The following is a 15,952-nucleotide window of genomic DNA, read 5'->3' on the forward strand; positions in this document are numbered from 1 at the left end:
TAACATATTACTTTGTAACTTACTTTGTAATGTCTTGTACCCAGCACTGCTGGTGTTGTAAATGCACCCAATGTACTTTGGCATCAGTGTCTTGACATACAAGCCTCAGTAATACAGGACACTGACAAATATTGGATTAAGTCACAGGTCTGGTAGTTAGTCGACTTTTATTTAAGACTTCACTTGCCTATTAATTTTGTTTTTGCACACAATTTTTGACTTTTCTTTTCACTCACTGGTTAGTTTTAGGCACCAAAAACTACTTGGTTGGGTTTGGGGAAAGACTGTGGTTTGGTTTAAAACATGCCTCTTCAGCCTGGTGAGTGAAAAATATCACTTAGTGCATTTAAATGTGATGGCCTGAGTTCAGTTGGAGTCCAGGTATCTTTGGGAAAGAGAATTCTTAAATTTATTGTGAAACACTGACTAATTTAACCTCTTTTGACTTTAGAGGTTTACAGGGAAATCTATCTTTTATAAAAGCCACTGGTTTCATCTTCTGTGATGCAGTTTTTATGCTCATCAGGTGCTTTTGACTAAAAAATATGATAATTCTAAATACCAGTGCATAAAAACAGTTTACAAGTTGCTTAAATGAATTACTTTTTAATGCACTCTGTAGGAAGCTTTTCAATAATAAAAAACGTGTATTTGTAGATAAATCATGGTCCTTAAAATTAAAAAGAAAAGAGAAAACTTACTCTCATCATTACATGATAGCAGCCTAAGGTGCTGTCAAAGCTTTATGCTGAAATTTAATGTTAGACTTGGAGCAAACTAGCAAAGACGGAAAATTGCCTGGAGCCACTGATACCTCATAGCTGGGGCTTACATCTTTGATATTCACTTCTATCATTCTGCCTTCCCTTCATGCGTAGTATGGAAGAAGAGGCGGCCAATTTAGGGCTGATCTCAATCCCCCAAAAGGATTTGCATCCAAAGCTGCAATTTAGCTGGTAGGAGAAATGTCACCAAAAATCTATTACCCATCTGCGCACATTTAGGAGAAAAATTGCCTCCCCTGTGGAGTGAAAACATTAGGTGATTTTGGTAGCTGAAAGAAATGAAACCACATTTTAACGTGGGCTGACATGTTTTAGAGAGCATGCTTTCACAATAGAGGCCATGGAAACTGGACTGTCACAGCAACATATGGGGGTTATTTCACTTTGCAAAATATATGCTCATATTTAGAAGCTCATTTAAATCAGTACTTCATAATTTTATGCCATTTCCTGATTGTGAAACTTCTAGTGCTCAAACCAGCAACTTTCTGCAGTGTTAATGAAGTGGTTGGGGCTCATGTGGCTAATTGTTTATAACTAGTTAATTGCAGGCCTGTTTGTGTGTTTCTTCAGCTGAATGATTGCCTCAAAAATCTCTTGACATTTAATCTATAACACTTGACCTAAAAGTATCCACTTTAACTTTTCATTGAACAGTTTTAGCAGGTCGTGTGTGCCTTAAGACTTAACCACGTGAGAGATGTGTTTCATTCACTTTGTGGGGATTTAATTGCTCGCTTCTGTCCTTTGGATGGTGATAAAGTTGCTCTCCACTTGAGTCTAAAACATAGATAAACACTCTCAGTATAAATTAAAGCAAAGTGACTTGGGACCACAGTGTTGGGATTTTAATTGTGGTAGTAGATCACCTCTTTCTCTAGTAATTATCTCAACTATCATCACTCCTGTAATAATGATAATCAATTGCTCCCAGTCACTGTGACAGGGATAATGAAAAGTTTATTAGCTACCCTGAATCTCACATGAGTAGTTGGAAACTCTTAAATCATTTACGGAAACAGAAAAAATAAAAGCATCACTTCTGCACTGTTGTCAGTCTTTTTCTGATTCTTTTTCTCAGGGTGAAGGTCACACAAGTCCTCCCTCATTCTTTGTTATCTTTTACACTTTTCTTGACATGTCTATAAGCTAGTGAGTTAGAGGGGAAACCCTCCACTCTGAATAATCAGGGTATTTGGGCTGTTGGACTAAGGGCTACTTCACTGTATAGGGAGGGATTGTTTATACCAATACATGTGCTGCTGAAGTAAAGATTTTTTATGAGCACTTTACTTGGTGTTAACAATTAACTTGATGGGGGGAAATGCTTAACAGTAATCTTCTTCAGCCTTAAATCCTCTTCCTTTGTGTCACAAAGTGACATATCAACCATCGAGCGCCAGATGTTGTTTTCCTGTTGTTGCTTTAGCATTAGCAGTATTGATCTTTCCACGTATCCCTTAACTTGCTTGGCGCAGTTTGTTATTCACTTGCTCCATTAGACATGAGTCTTCTTGGCTCACTCACTCAGCAAGACGGTGCACCTGTGAGGATGGCATGGCAACCAAAATGAGAGGAAAGTCAGCCAATATGGATTTTTGAATGCTGGATCCTAGATTGTATTAAGGTTCCATACTGGTACTGGTTTGTTGCTGCTTGTTGCTGCTTAAGACAAAATATAGTTATGAAATTTGTCATATGGGGATATTAAAAAAGGCTAACTATCTGCTTGCAGGAGTAAAAGCAAATAGTTGAACTATTCCTGTAAAACTGTTAATATCTCCCCAGTTAGCAAGAGCTCATAATGAAGCGCACCTTCTTTGTTTGCTCTTTTTTTGTAAATTCAAAAGTACACATGGATACTACTTGTACAATATACTTGCAAATATGTGTAATTAAAGGTTAATTACGCTAGCAGCAGAGGCTGTCAGGGTACAATCATTTATGCTGATAGACCATAACACAGCAGCGAGGGAGTGCATTTATCTGTTTGTGCTTTCAGGAGATCACAGAATAGAAAATGCACAAATTCCCCTTGGGTGTCTCTTAGCGCTATTTTGTAAGATCTCATTCTGTCACAGTGGGGTATCTATACACATAAGGTTTAGAAGGAAAAGGTTGCATTCAAGTGATGTGTGTTTTGTTGTGTCCCCAAAGAAGCTCTAAACTGACACGGCTCTGAGCGCTCTGAAGCTGCCACAGAAGCTTTGCTGAATTGTCAAGCAGCAGTTTTAATCACACGCGTTGAGTAAAAACTTGATTTGAAATAGCAGAGTTCGGATGAAAACACGAAAACATCTAGCAGAATTTAATTGCGTCAGCCGAGAATGCGATCTGTATTAATCGTCAGAGAGACGTTTGACACATTTGAAATGCAAACATCAGAGCTGTGCAGCGGTGTTTTGCAGGTGCATGGGTTTAATGGTTGGCTGCATGCTTCTCGCACACCTGTACAGTGTCAGCCGATGTTATGAGTTTGAGACCCCCAACTGTGTGCTGGCGGTGTGTAAAGCAGCTGGCAGATTACTGTCTAGCTCCTGGCAGACATTGTAGCAGTTTATCTCAATTTTACATCGTAAATGGGGTGTGGACAATGAAACTGTACACAAACTATGACGATCCTTCTGTGACTCTAGCTGTCTGTGATGTTTTATGATTATCTCAGCACACAGCTGAAAGTAGAAGTAGGAAAACTTGCCAAAAGATTTTACTCTATGGGAAACTTATAATCTACGCCGCAAATAACAATTCTCCTCACACATTTAGTTGAACTCATCTTACAGTGTTGGTCTTCTCACCACAGTGTTTTCATTCACCATGCTGCCTTCTGTGAACATATTTTGTCACATTCGCCTGGGACCTTTTTATGAGTTGATGAGGATCAAAAAGCAGATGATATCCCAAAATAAAGCAGCATACTTATATTTTGAATTATAATTATATGATATGATATCAGACCACCCATCTCTAACTGAAAGTTAAACAGATGGAATGATGTCCTCTGTTAAAACCATACAGGTCCTGCTTTAGGGAGGAGCCCGTCTTTCCCTGCCCTGCACCATCATGGCATTAGATATTTTAATATTAATACAGAAATTTGATAATAATTTATTTCAGCCAATTACCTCTTGCTTGATATGTTGATATAGCTACTTCTGCATCTGTTGACCACACACAGTCCCCCATTCAAATTTGGAATTGTGCACAGGGGGAAATCACAGCCACTGGGCCTTAAAAAAAAAGCACTGTCATCTTGTTTGCAGCATGTTTTTGTGTACCATCTGTCCGTGTCAGCATCAGTGGTGAACGATGGAGCAAGGGAGCCTCATGTTGAGAGGAGATAGACTCTCCCTCTGTGACAAAGACTGGAACAAGAGTTGATCACAGCATGGTCACTTCTCGCTCCCTCCCGAAACACAGCCAAAGGAGATGTTCTGCAGCACACACGTTCAACTTGACGCACATAATAAAAGAAAGAGTTCAAAAAGTCAAAAAGTGGGATGCTACCCTCACTTTGAATTTTATCAGCCCGCTAAGTCTGTTGTGATCCCTCCTGCAGATATGGCTCGTTGGCACTGTACCAGGCTATAATGTGTAATAAACAGAAAGTTACCCAAATTGTAGGGACCAACTCTGTGTTTTACATTGTTAAAGGGTATTCTTTATGCTTAGCTGAGTAGTTATGGTGACTAAGCCATTATCAGGTTGTTTTAGTACATAAAATGACCTAAACGACAAGAAACAGCCCCCCAAAAAAAGTCTGAAACTTAAGTTTTCTGGGTGAAAATTGAGCTTCTCCTGTGATTCTTTCACCTATTTTTATGGTAAACAGATCCCCAGTTAATGTAATACTTTGTCACCAAGCACCTTAACTTAAGATGCACAGTATTTCTTTTGATTTGCTTTTTGTAGTTTTGGTACTTGGAAGTCTCCCTTTAAATACTTTCAACTGATGTCTGGTTATAAATTAGAATAAAGGACTTCATGTGAACATGGAAAAGAGAATAAGCACAAGGTTTGGTTTGACAGATACAAGCAGCTTGCAATAAATCCAGGTGCTTATTGTAAAATTCTAGCCATAAATTGCAGGGCCAGATCAAGGGAACGTGCATTTGTGATAGCAAAATTGATTTCATTTAAAAGTCATCAACTGCTGCTTTTAGAGTGACAGCAAATAACAAAGAAGCCAAAATGGGGCCAGTAAAAGAAAATTGCTCTTTGTTCAGGGACATAAAGTGGAGAGTTCAACAGGGCAGAGCAGTTTTCAGCTCGTGCTTGTATCTAAAGCGAATTGTGTATATTGTTAAAATACTTACAGATAGCAACATAGTTACATATAATACAGCACTATCAGGATACATTGCTCACAAAAACAGTGGAGTTATGATACAGTGATTCAGTGCGTGTGTGTGTGTATGTGTGTGTCTGTAATGACTGGCCTTTTGAGACCAATGGTGTTTTTGTACATTTTTGTAATGATCTTTTGGGAAAGTTAGCATCCACTACTTGACTCTTTTGTATTTTATAAGGATTCATAATAGGGTTTTTTTTTTTCCCCTTTTCTTCATTATAATCACCAGATTAAGATGAACGGCCATCATTCAGTTGATATTATGTGTTTTGATTCTGGTTGGGATATTTTGCAAGTGGATACAAATTGTATGGAAAACACATGACTCATAAATCATTTCTACTCTGCGTTTGTATTTTATACTGAAAATCAGTTAATGAACTGTTACTGAAGTTGTTTCACCGCTGACATTTCCCTTTGCTACATGAGTGAATAACAGCTTATGCTGTTTATAATGTCGGCTTGTGGTATGTAGAAAACGCTGCATCTTTTGTGCTTGTTTTTGTTTGATCAATATACCAAAACTAAAAAAAAAAATCAGTTTAGAAAACAATGTCTCAACAAAATCTATTAGTTGCTGTGTTATAGCAACAAATCATACATCTTTGAGTATGAGTTTGAGTTTTGTGTAGAATTGTAGATGTTTTGAGTCTTAGCATCCATATCAGAATATAATACAGGCCCCCATTAAGAAATGCTGAGATTGCGATGGCATGTTATTCTTTACTTTACTATTTTTTTCTTCAGTGAAATTCAGTGTATTTGATTAGGCATCCTTAATACCAGGCAACAGTGTGGTCTGACATTTATTCAGCTCTACATCAGCAAGGAGAAAATTAGCCAAATCACCAGGTTATTTAAAGGTTCCTTTCCATCAGCCTTCCTTATCAGACTAATCATCCTTCCGGTGGTTGTCTTTATCTCCCCTATCACCTTTCAGACACTTGGTCATGTTGCAGCACCCAGTCTGCCATTTTACATTATTAGTTCCCTGTCAGGGGCACTCCCTCTAATGCTGAGAGGCTAAGGAGAATGAAGGTGAGGAAGATAGAAAGCGACGGGCCCTGCCTGCTCGTCGCTGGGGGAAGAGGAGGAGGCGGCGTTGACGTCCTAATCTCTGGCTCTGATTATCTTCTCATTACAATCAGACGGGAGCCACTCGACGAAGAGGAGAATGTGTAATTACGCTCAAATCTCCCATGACTAAAACAGAGAATAATAAGCAGGGCTAGAACTGTGTGCTCACATCAAATCATTCAGTTTATTTAATCATTCATTCTATGCCGTATTTCACTGTAGATGAAAAGTGGTTGAATTACCCGAACACCTGACTTATGGAAAAATTATTTGGGAGCCAGAAATAATTTTCCTCACTTTTGAAAAAAAAAACCCCAAAACAAAACAGAAAATCTGAGTGTCTGGTTTGATTTTGCATTTACGTCTTATTAAATATATCTAGGTCATAGATAAGGACAAAACTTTAAGAACTGTTCCAGCACAAGGCAGAAAGCACCATTTCACAAAATGGCAGGCCAGCTGAGGCATGTAAATAACTGTATTTCAATTGACACATTGATTTGAATGGTAAATGGCTGACCTCCAATTTTCCTAGAGAGTGGCTGGAGGAAAGAAATGGAGGGGAATAAAACACATACCCAGTCGACCAAAGGGAATAAGGCTAACCAAGCATGTTAAATGCCCCCTCACTATTGTGCGATGGAAGCATTAGCTGTGTGGACAACTGCAAAAATCACTTGAAGTTCTCACTGAAGGCTCGAGAGCAAAAACTGAATCTTATTTGTCCTTTTTTCTCTTCCCCCACAGCTCAGAAACTACAACCTGCCAGCAGCTCAAGCCTGATGAGAGGAAAGCTGTGGACACAAGGGACAGATATGGCTGCATCAAAGGAAACAGACGCAAACACCGCAGCCATCGCAGGGCCAGGAGGTGAGTTAGCCTTTGTGTTTTCACACATGCCAAGTAGCAATCCTTCAAAATCATCAGGAGGGTTTTCTGAACTAAAAGAAAACAAGTGCTTGTGAAGAGATGAGAAGGTTGAGAAAAGAATGGGCTTTAAACATGTACGATTGTTGATCAGTTGAGTTTTGTGATTAAAGTTTGTTTTGGTTGCGTCTGTAGATGATAAAGCCTTTTTAACAGCAAAACCAACACACCTTCAGGGCCTGATTCTCAACAAGAAACCCAAGCTAATCTCTATATTCCGGTGCAGGAAAAGCAAACACTCTTATCGGGGTAGGAAATACAAATGGTGTAAGGAATTCCACGCTGTGTCATTCAGATGCAAGAGTCTTCTTCACATGCAGAGAAGAACAGTTTTTAGGCTTTTTATTCAGAGTTGGAGAAATCAATCCAGGCAGAGTTGGTTCTTTCTTTCTTTTTTTCTTTTTTTGGAAAGAAACCTTTTTAATTAATCTGACACCTTCAAAGCCGTTGCAGTTACACAGCAGGGAAGCAGGCAGTGATATGTAAAACATGACTCAAGCAGCATCTGAAGTGTAAGAGCGGATCATAAACATGAATCTCTTCTCTTTGGATGAACTTTACCCGGCGGCTGCTTCTCTTTGTTTTTGAATTTAACAGCAAGCGCAGAGAACACGCTGGCATGCAGGCTTCTGATAATCATTTTTCTGGTTTATGCGTGCAAGAAAAGACATCTGATAGAAGAAAGCACGGTGAGAGAGATTTATAGCATTATTATCTTTGGAACTGGGGCTTTTCTGTGAGACACCCTTCTCACCAGCAGCTCCAAGTTACAGCGTTTTAAAATTTAAATACTAAGAAATCAGAGTAGTTCTCAGTGTGCTGAGTGTACATAGTGCACATAGAACGTACACTAAAGCTCTACCATTGCTGAACCACAGTCTTTTCATCATTTGGTTTGGTAAACCTCTTAAATGATGACTTTACCCTTTCTTATACAGCAGCTCTGCAGCGTATCCATTTCATCAGACAGTAGCAGAGATGATCTTGACTTCATGCAGGGATCTTATTGTGAAACTGTAGGTCTTACTATATGAGGTTTAGAGCAATAAAATGAATGCATTTTCAGTGTCAAATCTTGCACAACACGGCTGCATTCAGACCAAAAAGCACAGCAATGCTAGAAGCTGCAGGAGGTTAGAGAGAATACTGCTACAAGTTCTAGCTGAGACGATGAAAGGAAGTCCACTTTGAGTAAAGCATCCATTAATTTTAATGAGATACTAAACTAAGTCAAACGCTCAAAACCTCATGCTATATCAAAAAAATAAAGAAATGAATTTTAAAAATTGTATCACCAGTAAAGTACTGTACGATTACAGCTAAAGGTGATTAAAAACACGTTTGTTAGAGGCCATAATGAACAAGCCAGACCTCTCAGCTGTTTTGGCACAAGCCTGGTTCCTGTTCCCGTATTGAAAAATAAACAGGATTAATCATCACTCAGTTTTTATGCAGCACATATGTGGAACGAACTCCAAGAAAACCAGAGCTCTGTTTGTAATCAAGGAGACGATGTATTTATAGCATGTCTACTCTACTGTCCTTTAAGCTGCCCAGTGTTAGATTTGATTTTATTCTTTCATACTTACTTATCTGTGTTTTTGCTGTTTGTTATGTCGCCCTTATATTTCACATAAATGAATTTTGTGTCCAGTGTGAGGACTCTGTACTTGTTTAAGGTTTGAAGTAAATCTACCTTGTAAAGACTGCAACAATGTGTCCACACATTGTTAATTTGGACTATGTATGTGATTGATAATACAGTGGCATGCAAGATGACATGGCATTGCTGCTGCTTTCTAAAATGCATAACTGCAGGAATTTATTTTGCTTAATTTTACTTAGCAACAAATTCTTAGGTTTGTTTATCTATAATATCCACTCTTTTGCTTACATTTGATGTCTCCTGGCAAATCTTGTGGAGCCATAGATACATAGACATACATAGATCCATAGTGCATATATCACTGCCGATTTGGTTCTATCATAACACACAATGTTTGGCAACACCGAAATCTTTTACCTAACCTTAATCAAACAATTTTACTTTCTAAATCGAAGCACAAATCATGCTTGGAGGCTAACCCTGATCTCTGGGGTCAAAGACTATTGTTTTGTATTTCCAAAACCAACTTCTCCTCAAGATGATTTGTATTAGACGTATATAGACGTGGACTGTGAACGACACCTTTGCAAATACTAGGAATATTGGAATTAAAGATTCATTCACAGAATCATTAACAGAAATATACTAAGATACCAAAGCAAGTTCAGTGCACCTTGGCATTGTGTGAGCTCTGGGACACTGTTCTTCCACAGGATATTTCCTCATATGGGTGTACGGCTCTTCCTTCATTCCTCCTCCTCTTATCATGTGACAAGTATATAAAACATCTAGAGTTGATTCCAAGTCTTGAGTTTACATTTGGTATCTGGTCTTTGTAATTCTCAGTATGAGGTCCAGAGAGATGTTGATGCACATGAAGGATGTCATTATTGGAAAATTCCAAATAATGCTAGAAGAGAGATAAGGAAAACTTTAAGAGTGGCAAAATCAACAATCTGATGCAAAGGAAAATTCACTGGCCAGCTCAGCAACACCAAAGAAAGACATGAAAGATGACAGACTTCAACTAAAGTGACTGGTCAAAGAATTCATTCCTCTATAAGTTAAGAAAAATCCCTTCAGAATGTTTATCCGAGTCGAGAACAGTCTCAAGGAGGTAGTTGTATCATGATCAAAGTCTAGACCATGACAGCTATGAAAAAATATCTTTGAATAGATGAAATTCTTAGAACAATGATCAGAAGAAAAAAAGTATAGAGAGGTAATAGTTCATGATCAGAAGCAAACAAGCAGTTAAACATGGTGGAGGCAACACTGTGGCATAGGGCATGTATGGCTGCCAGTGGAGCTGGGTCACTGGTGTTTTTCGAAGATGTGGCTACTGAAGTAGCAGGGTGATCTCTGAAGAGTACAGAGTTCTGCTTACTGCTCAGATTCAGCCAAATGTAACAAAACTGATCAGATGACACTTCACATAGCAAATGGAAAATGACCCAAAGTATACTGCAAAATCAACCCAAGAGTTTTCCAAGGCAAAGAATTGGATATTCTTCAGTGACCTAGACAGTCATCTGATCTCAACCCAGCAGAGCTGCTTTTCAGTTACTGAAGACAAAACAGAAGGAAGGGAGACCCTGAAATGAGCAGCAACTGAGGGCGGCTGCAGTAAAGGCCTTGATACTTGATACTTTCTTCAATTTGAAATTCACTGTAGAGCCATTACAATTAATAAATCAAAAACCTGCAGCATTGCTGTGTATGTAGAGATTGTACTTCATAAAGGTCAAGCTGGTAAATTCTATCAAATTATATTTATATTAAAAGACAAAAAACAAGGAAGAGAAACCCATGCACGCTGTTTTGACCGCAAGGTCAACTAAAAAGAGGAAACATAACATACCATAAAGCCTTAAAAACACACAAAAAAGCTATGTGATTACATGATATATCCTCCACAAGCCATCAAGGTTAGATGCATGTGTTTTTTCATTGCCTTTTATTAAAATGGCTAACGAGCTAGATCCATTTCCAAATACTTTGCATCACTTACAAAGCATTGCCTGAGAAAAATCTCTTTTGTTGAGAAGGACATTTGTTCTGTGGATTGTTATCTTGCTAATTGGCCTGCAGCAATTTGGCAGAGAAAAAAAAGTTAATTATAACATGAGGCCATAAGCCGCTGACACTGGATTCCATCTAGAAATAGTAAGTTGATGTAATGAGTAGGTTTTTGAGAGTAGTTGTTGTCAAATAACAAAAAGAGCAAAATGCAGAAGTAAACTATTTAGATTTATTTCCAGTGAATTGGGTATCGAATGAAAACAGTCTGAACTTCACTTGAAACATAGAAGTGTGTCTGGTTACAGCTGAAATAAACGTACTTCAGTGCTTCATGGGAGAGAGACATGTTTTGTTCTTTATAATAATATAGGTAATGACATCTAGGATGTAGTCACATACATGTATGGTCTTCATGCATAATCATGGCTCAGATTAAAACATCAATTCTTTAAAAAAAAAAAAAGTTGAATTGAATATATTTTCATCAAAAGTTCCCCAAAAGCTCCCTTTCATACACCATTGTTTCACAAAATCACCACTCCTAGTGCAGCTGGCAATTGACTGCTTTCTCATTCTCCTTTTCATTCTCTCAACTTCATCAAAAGAAAGTGTTTCTGCTGGCAAGAAGAAATGCAAATGCTTGTCTTGTGCTCTCTTTCTACAAGGCCAGAATGGTAGAGGTGTTAATGAGTGACAAAGCATTCTCATTACCAGGAGAGGGTACTTGGGCTTGGACTGTCTAATCAGTCCTAATGCATTTCAGTTCCTAATGCTCCCAAACTGCCGACTACTCCAAGCAGGGCCATTTATTATAGCAGGACACTCTTCTGCATCCGATGAAACAGGCACATACTCTCCAGAGCTCTGTGGTCGTATATATCAAGGGGGAGTGCAGTTTGTCACTGTCTGGATCAGTCCTGATCACACTCAACTATGTGCATGACCTCTGTTTGTGTAACAGGGAGGTACATTAAATTGGACACATAAATGGCAACAATTACCCTCCTGTAAGCATAAAAATGATTCCAAATATATCGTACATAGTTGCATCTGCAGGCATTTTGATAGCTTAAGTCAAATGCTGAGCAATGAAAATAACACCTGAATATTAGTAACATTATTCTATTTTTATTTTTTTTTTAAAGGTTTCTCTTTTTAATGACAAGTTTCATTCACTTTGAAATATGTGTGTGAATATATATATATATATGCACACACACTCACACACACACACACACACATATGCACATTCACATTCAAAGTGGGAGGCTCACACTTTGCACTGACACTTATGCAATTAAATTTATACTGTAGAGAATTGGAAACCTTGATCACGACAATTAGGGTTTTTTTCCTTCTTTTATATTGTTCCATAGCTGCTATGTACTTCTATTACATTAGAGAATCAAGTGCAACTTATTGTTGCTCTTGTACAGTAAAGGTAATTTGCATAATCCTTAAGCTTTATTTCAAATCCCCCATGTCTTTATGTCACTCTTAAGACATGCCAGATGTTTTCCAAGGTTTAATTCTCAATTATCAGTGTCTTTTTACATCACCGTTGTTTGTGGACAAGTGAACAATGCATTAAATGCCTTAACTCAAAAATAGCACTGTGCGTGTCTATTAAAGCCTTTGTTAATGGCTGTTTTATTTGGCAAAAGATTGAAACAACTGGAGCATTTGAACATGCAGGGCTAATGTTAGGCAGAAAAACACACATATATATGCTTCAAATGCAGCTTCGGTTTTCACAAATATTCAGTAACTTTTACAATTAATCTTTTAGTCCGTAAGCTACTTGCTCCCTTGCCACAGCAAGTATTTCCACATGTTTGATTTGGCTCCTGTTCCTTTCCTAATGCATCCCCAAAGGGAATTTGTGTCTCTGACTTGGCAAACAAAAGGTCACATTTGCTTGCCAAGCAAATGTGTTAACCACTACACCACTTAGTCTGTAAATTTCCAGAAAATATCCACAAGTTTATACCCATTATGATAACTACTTTTTTTTGTTGTTCTGTATCACCCAGATATGGTCAGTCACTCTCTCATGTATTTCCTTGCTATGAATTTCAGTCTCTTCTGCACTTGAAAGGCCCATTCAGGGGGGCTGTGGTGCTTCAAAAGACCTTCATCTTCTTTTCCACATCAGTCATTTTAAAAGAGTAATGAAGTGGACCACTGGACAGCAACCAAGCTGGTCAGCAGATGGAATACGACCATTTTCTTTCCAGTATAATGATGAATTCACACTTCAAGAGAAGAAAGGATGGATAACAAGAATATCTCACACTATAATGAGAATGTGGCTATACGCAGAACAATGTGTGCAGAAATAAAGGATCCATGAGCTACATGGAGAGATTCCAACACATTCTCACAGTCACCTGCATTTTTGGCACCATTACAGAGCGGTGGCCAGGGTAAAATATCTGTCTTTAAATTATTTGGAAACCAAAACTGAGTGTACCTCATTGCTTCTTCAAGATGTATATCGCTAGATGCCTCTGTGCAGGGACTGGAGATGAAATTTACCTTTCGGCTATGGTACATTAAAGTATTATGCTTTATCCCTGTTAAATTCAGAAATAAATTATCATCTCCCAATCGAAATCATAAAATTGCTCAGCAGGCCCTGCAGCTCAAAAAGTGAAGGTCTGTATTTTAAGTTCAAGATCAAATCTGTGATCCTCCCTCTGAGTAAAGTATAGTGACGTTCGCTGGCATGTTATTTGTTTTATGTCTATACCAGTTTGGAAAGGATTTTTCATCCTTTTGTCACGAGATTATCTCGTATGGGACATTTGGATCACAGATAATCTTGCTTATGATTGTTGTGAGAGAGAATCAGGATGCATTTATGTGCAGTTATGTGCTGCCAGTGATGAGTCATGTGGATTATTTTACCCCACCCATTCTGTCATGGTTATTTATCTGTAAATACTTTTAGGGAGGAAAGCAATACAGCAAATTCCCAAAGAATATATCAATCAGTTTCCAAAAAAAAGAAGAAAAAAAAGACTTTGACGCTGTGAATAAAATCACAATCCAATGATCTACAAATCATTTGTAGATCATTGGATATATATATATATATATATATATATATATATATATATATATATATATATATATATATATATATATATATATATATATATATATATATATATATATATATATATATATATATATATATATGTTTTGTTTTGTTTTTTGCTCCAAGTCGTCTTTTAACAGCAAAAATGTTTGGGGACTGTGGAGAGCAATTACTGTAGATTTGAAAGCCAAATGTTTTCCCATGCTTGATATAGGATTTCAGCTGCTCAACCATCCAGTGCCTCCTTTGACATATTTTCCATTTCATAGTGTGCCAAATGTTCTTTGCTTCCTGCAGGCAGATTAGTTACAGCACCCGGACTGTTTCGCTGTTGAGTCATGCTGTTGCAATACATGCAGAATGTTGTTTTGGTATTTTGCTGTTCAGAAAGACAAGGACTTCTCGGAAAAAGGAAGGCAGCCCATGTTGCTCCAAAATCTGTATATTATGCAGCATTTATGGTGCCTTCACAGATGTACAAGTTATCAGGCAGTGTGTACTAGTACAGTGGCTGTGGCGGTTCGCCTAAACTGCCCCCTTGTCACAGTAAATGCTACAAATTTTAGACAGCGGTTTGCAAAGCTGTCTGTGTGAAGGACCAAAGAAGTACAACCAGGCTGGTCCTGCTTCCCTTTACCCCACACAATGTTAGTGCAATGATTTTTTTTTAAAAAAAGATTTTGATTCACTAGACCACAGAGCAGTTTAACTTGGACTGTTTTCTGGATCTTTATATACTATATATTTATATCCTCAGTAACATTTTAATTTGCATTTATGGCACAAAAACAAACTTTTTTAATTAGCAGTGTTTTTCATGTTCCTGACACCTTAGACAAATTTTCCACCACGGATTTGTGAACTGTAGATTGTGCAGATTTTGCACATACTCGTGTGTGTGTGTGTGTTTATGTGTGTGTGTGTGTGTATCCTGAAAAATAGTATTACACCGCCAAACTATCTTCCATGAATTGATGAAAGTAAATGCCTAATTAGTTGGGAGATGTTACACTAGGTGTATTTTAGCCATACAAATAATACAATGAATAACTTAGTAACTTAGTAGAATTGATAGCAAATGGAAGACAAATCGTGGCGATCGTGGCTCAAGAGTTGGAAGTTCACCTTGTAATCGGAAGGTTGCCGGTTCGAGCCCCGGCTTGGACAGTCTCGGTCGTTGTGTCCTTGGGCAAGACACTTCACCCGTTGCCTACTGGTGGTGGTCAGAGGGCCCGGTGGCGCCAGTGTCCGGCAGCCTCGCCTCTGTCAGTGCGCCCCAGGGTGGCTGTGGCTACAATGAAGCTGCTATCACCAGTGTGTGAATGTGTGTGTGAATGTGTGGATGACTGGATATGTAAAGCGCTTTGGGGTCCTTAGGGACTAGTAAAGAGCTATATAAATACAGGCCATTTATTTTTACCATTTACAAACCACACTCTTCTGGATGACAGTCCAGTGCTTTCATCCGCAACATTTATTCATCCACCTCAACCCTATACCACTTCTATTGTTTGACTTTTCCTAACTTCCTAAAGGTTTCTGCCAACCTGAAAATGCTTTTTGGCAAAAGGCAAACTTCTGCCTCTGGCCTGTAGAAGGCTGCTTTTCAGCAAAAAAAAAAAAAAAAAAAAAAAGCTTTGATATTCCAGTAAACAATACTTGGCACCAGTTACACTTTATATATTTGGCTACAGAGCTTTTGAACATAGTGAAGCATTTTGGGCAGTAAAGCTATGTTTTTCCTTCAGGGTGTGGTTAAAAAAAAGCAGAACAAAAAAACAGTGGCTGCAGGAATTTGATTCATCAGTTTGATACAAATACAGCTGCAAATAACAACTGTGGTGTAAATACTGGGTGTGAAAATAGGAAACTACTAAGTTAACCACATAAGCTTAGGAGTAAAGCGTAAACCAGTCAATAATTAAACCTCTGGGGTCGACGGACCCAAATCACATGATCAATTTAAGATGGCATAGCAGCAAGATGTAGTCTCCCTGAGAATCCATTTCAGCTTGTGTTAAAAGTGCTTCCAACTATATACCAATTTTTAAATTGTATTGATAGGCCATGATATTTTTTCC

The 15,952-nt window shown here is 38.1% G+C and overlaps 1 protein-coding gene across 3 annotated transcripts in view; it reads left to right on the forward strand.

Moving 5' to 3' along the window:
* The window catches only part of srrm4 (serine/arginine repetitive matrix 4), a 64,504-nt gene that overhangs the window by 30,146 nt on the left and 18,406 nt on the right, over nt 1-15,952 (forward strand). For all 3 annotated transcript variants that reach the window (XM_004566677.3, XM_076891128.1, XM_004566678.3), the window contains one exon: nt 6,961-7,083. In XM_004566677.3, coding sequence (XP_004566734.2) covers nt 6,961-7,083 — 123 coding nt within the window. The remainder of the gene's footprint in view (nt 1-6,960; nt 7,084-15,952) is intronic.

Source organism: Maylandia zebra, linkage group LG12 (assembly GCF_041146795.1).
Source record: "Maylandia zebra isolate NMK-2024a linkage group LG12, Mzebra_GT3a, whole genome shotgun sequence".
NCBI classification, from domain to species: domain Eukaryota; kingdom Metazoa; phylum Chordata; class Actinopteri; order Cichliformes; family Cichlidae; genus Maylandia; species Maylandia zebra.